This window comes from Cupressus sempervirens, chromosome 10 (genome assembly GCF_028749045.1).
Source record: "Cupressus sempervirens isolate cs-2001-9-10 chromosome 10, ASM2874904v1, whole genome shotgun sequence".
In the NCBI taxonomy this organism is placed as follows: Eukaryota; Viridiplantae; Streptophyta; class Pinopsida; order Cupressales; family Cupressaceae; genus Cupressus; species Cupressus sempervirens.
Genome location: NC_143127.1, coordinates 67,809,776 through 67,813,260, shown reverse-complemented (window position 1 = coordinate 67,813,260; position 3,485 = coordinate 67,809,776). Strand labels below are relative to the sequence as shown.

The 3,485-nt window shown below is 35.9% G+C and overlaps 2 protein-coding genes across 2 annotated transcripts; both read left to right on the top strand.

Annotated features, from left to right (window-relative positions):
- The first annotated feature begins 1,723 nt into the window (after window positions 1–1,723).
- LOC149532610 (heat shock 70 kDa protein 5-like) lies at window positions 1,724–2,628 on the top strand. The gene is made up of 2 exons (XM_089805738.1): window positions 1,724–2,273; window positions 2,333–2,628. The coding sequence occupies exons 1-2, from the start codon at window positions 1,724–1,726 to the stop codon at window positions 2,626–2,628; spliced, it is 846 nt and encodes a 281-aa protein (XP_089661864.1).
- Window positions 2,629–2,781: 153 nt separating this feature from the next.
- Window positions 2,782–3,276, top strand: LOC149532609 (endoplasmic reticulum chaperone BiP-like). Its single transcript, XM_089805737.1, has 2 exons — window positions 2,782–2,887; window positions 2,996–3,276. The coding sequence occupies exons 1-2, from the start codon at window positions 2,782–2,784 to the stop codon at window positions 3,274–3,276; spliced, it is 387 nt and encodes a 128-aa protein (XP_089661863.1).
- The last annotated feature ends 209 nt before the right edge of the window (window positions 3,277–3,485 follow it).

Genomic DNA, 3,485 nt, shown 5'->3' with positions numbered 1-3,485 from the left:
CCAAATGTTTTTACAAATGATATGGAAAATTTCAGCACCAAAACATTATGACATAGCACATTACAGAGCAACCCTAATTGGTTTATATTGAGAACTTGTTGCAACTACAGATTGAAATGAAGAACCTGGATTGATCAAATACTGGAGACTGACTACTGAAGATGATATGGTGAAAGTGCAACTCCAAATCAGCAATTAAGCACAAATGAAAGGACTGAAATATCCTTCCCATAGCTGCAATAATTCAGGTGATCTCTCACACCCTCAAAATTGTGTACCAATTGAGAGTTTTCGTTCTCAATGGCCAATTGTGACTATTTGCAAAAACCCTAGGCTCCACAACGCACATAAGCAAAAATCAATAATAAATCTCGATGATAGGCAATGAGCCCTCAATGCCTATTTATTCTTTTTTCCTTGATAGGTCGTCCTCCCTTTTTAATTTTTTTCTCCGCTTCTTCCAGCAACCTCTAGAAGCTTTTTTATTTTATTTATAAAGTGACCTTGTAATATATATTATTTTTTAATTGATAACTTTATAATTAATTCCTCAAAAAAATGGGACATTACAATTTTAATATTGATATAAAAATTATTAAGTTAAAAAAATTAAGTTTTGAAAATAAAGTTGTAGTGTTTAGCAATAATTCAAAAATAAAATATTTGAACAAAGTCAACATTTGACTTTTAATGGAATGATAATTGAGACACTTCAAATTGATTTTTATATAGTGTTTGAGTTCCTTTTATAAGTTTTATATTGATATGAAATATGATTAAGCTTAAAGATTTAAGTTTTGAAAACAAAGTCGTAGTGTTTAGCAATTACTTAAAAATATATATATTTGAATAAAGTCAACATTTGACTTTTAATGAAATGTTAATTAGATTATGTCAAATTGATTTTTAATAATTTGAAAATATTTTCTATGGAATAAATCATGTATAAGATTTGTAATTGTAATATTTATTCTTTATAAATTAATAAACTTACATCATAATAACGTAAAATTTAATCAAAGTATTTTCACTAAAAGAAAAAAAAAACAAATCAATTGATTTAGTGATCGGTGTATTTTAATAAATAGTTAACTTCATTGTGAAGTAAAGTTGATATTATAAATAATTAGATACTTAATATTAAATTTTGTTACAAGTTTGGGCAAAGTTTTTTAAAACTTTTATTTAATTGTTTGATTTTGTTTTTTATCTGAATAAATCATATATAAGATTTTTAATTGTTTCTTACAAATTATAAACTTACATCACAATAAATTTAATAAAAATATTTTCTGAAAAAACAAAAAACAATTCAAATGATTTAGTCACCACTAAGTAAAGTTGACATTCATTATTTATAACTTATAATAATAATTAGAAGGGAGAGCAAAGCTCTGGCTAGAAACGATAATCTTTTCTTTTCAATTTCGATTCACAAGGAGGGAGGGAGGAAGAGTGCATAATTAACATCTCACATAGATCTGGACTAATTAGAGAATGGGTCAGAGGTCTTCAAAAGGTGCAGATAAGCAATCCGTTTGAATAGTTTCTTCGTATCGTTTTATCTCATCAATTGTCTTTTTACAGAAAGAGGGATGGAAAATGCAAGGAAAGCAAGGTGATTGGGATTGATTTGGGAACGACGTACAATTGTGTTGGTGTGTGGCAGCACGACAGTGTTGAAATCATTGCAAATGACTAGGGAAACAGAACCACTCCCTCCATGGCTGCCTTCTCCTCCAAATTCCAAGTTGTTGGAGACGGTGCCAAATTCCAAATCGCAAATAATCCCAACAATACTGTCTTCAATGCCAAGCCTCTCATCGGAAGGAGATTCTCTGATCCTTGTGTTCAAGCTGACATCGGACTCTGGGCCTTCACCGTTGTTTCTGGAGAGAATGATGATAAACCCATGATTCAAGTTTCTTACGATGGCGAGACGAGGTTGTTTTCACCCGAGGATATCTTCGCCATGGTGCTCTCAAAGATGAAGAAGACGGCCAAAGATTTCCTCAACTGCGACGTAAGAGACGCCTGTCATCACGGTTCCTACATATTTCAGCGATTCTCAGAAGAGGGCTACGAGAGATGTTGGCAAAATGGCAGGCCTCAATGTGATGAAAATGATCAACGAGCCCACTATAGCTACAATCTGTTATGGCTTTCATGCATTCGCAGGCATGAAAAAGAACATTTTTTTTTTCGAACTGGGTGGGGGAACCTTCGACACTTCGATTGTCAGGGTGGAAAAGGGGAAAATAGAGGAGAAAGCGGTAGGGGAAGACATCCATCAATTACTGTGTCAAGGAGTTCAAAAGAAGACACACAACAGAGAAAGATCCGTGTACAAATGGCAAAGCTCTGAGGAGACTTCAGGCAGAGTGTGAGAGAGCGAAACGGAGCTTGTCTTCCACGGTAGAGACCGTGATCGACATCGACAACCTCCACGACGGACAAGACTTCCACATACAAATATGTAGAGCAAAGTTTGAAGAGCTGAACGCTGATCTGTTCATCAAGTGCATGCAGATCATGAAGATGTGTTTGAAGGACGCCAAGATGAGCACTGCCCAAATCGATGACATCGTGTTGGTGGGAGGTTCGTCAAGGATCCCCAAGATCCAGTAATTGCTGAGAAAGGTCTTTGTTGGGAAGAAGATCTGCAAATTTGTGAATCCTGACGAAGATGTGGCTTATGGTGCTGCTATTCAAGCTGCAATTTTGAACGAGGAAAAAGTACTGGCGCCTTTGAGCCTCGAGGTTTGAATCAATAAAGGCATAATGGATGTGGCTGTTCCTCGCAACACTCGAATTCCCACTCGGATGGACATACCTTTGACCACTATGTATGACAATCAGCGATCTGTAGGCATCCTTATTTACGAAGGTGAGAGAGCTTTGGTTGCCGACAACAATTTGCTAGGAGGAATTGATCTGTATGGAATACCACCGATGTGATCTAGAGTCACTAAATTCAAAGTCTGTTTTGAAGTAGGTGCAGATGGAATTCTCGCAGTTTCCTCGTTCGACGTGGAGACAGGGAAGGGCAAAATGATCGGCATTTCAAATGAGAGGAAGTGTTTGAGTAAGGAAGAGATCGATAGGAAGGTAGCTGAAGCCCACAAATTTCGTAGTGAGGACGAAGCTGCAAAGGAGAAACAAATGGCAAGAAACGTTTACAATATGAAAAGCAGGGCAATGGAAGCGAAGAATAGTGATTGGCTGGAAAAGAATGACTCTGTAGGAGTTGGGAAGCTGCAGGCGACATTGAAATAGCTGGAGTTGGAATGCAAGTAACTGAAGTAGAGGTACAGTCAGCAGAATTTTGAGAGTTTATGTTAATCTCTGATAATTTGCCCACCTACTCTTAATGTGGTTGAGCAAGACTCTTACTTGTTTTTGTTGTTTCACTGTTAAGACTTTTGTTTCTAAATAATTTGCTTTCTATATCTAGTTTTTTTTAATAAAGATAATTGCTATGCAAC

What these genes read in the sequence shown, in the direction of transcription:
- LOC149532610 (XM_089805738.1), top strand. Translation starts at nt 1,724, where the DNA reads ATGGCTGCCTTCTCCTCCAAATTCCAAGTTGTTGGAGACGGTGCCAAA. An exon ending in GGAAAATAGAGGAGAAAGCG is followed by an intron (nt 2,274 to 2,332) that starts GTAGGGGAAGAC and finishes GACACACAACAG; the next exon opens with AGAAAGATCCGTGTACAAAT.
- LOC149532609 (XM_089805737.1), top strand. Translation starts at nt 2,782, where the DNA reads ATGGATGTGGCTGTTCCTCGCAACACTCGAATTCCCACTCGGATGGAC. An exon ending in AGGCATCCTTATTTACGAAG is followed by an intron (nt 2,888 to 2,995) that starts GTGAGAGAGCTT and finishes GTTTTGAAGTAG; the next exon opens with GTGCAGATGGAATTCTCGCA.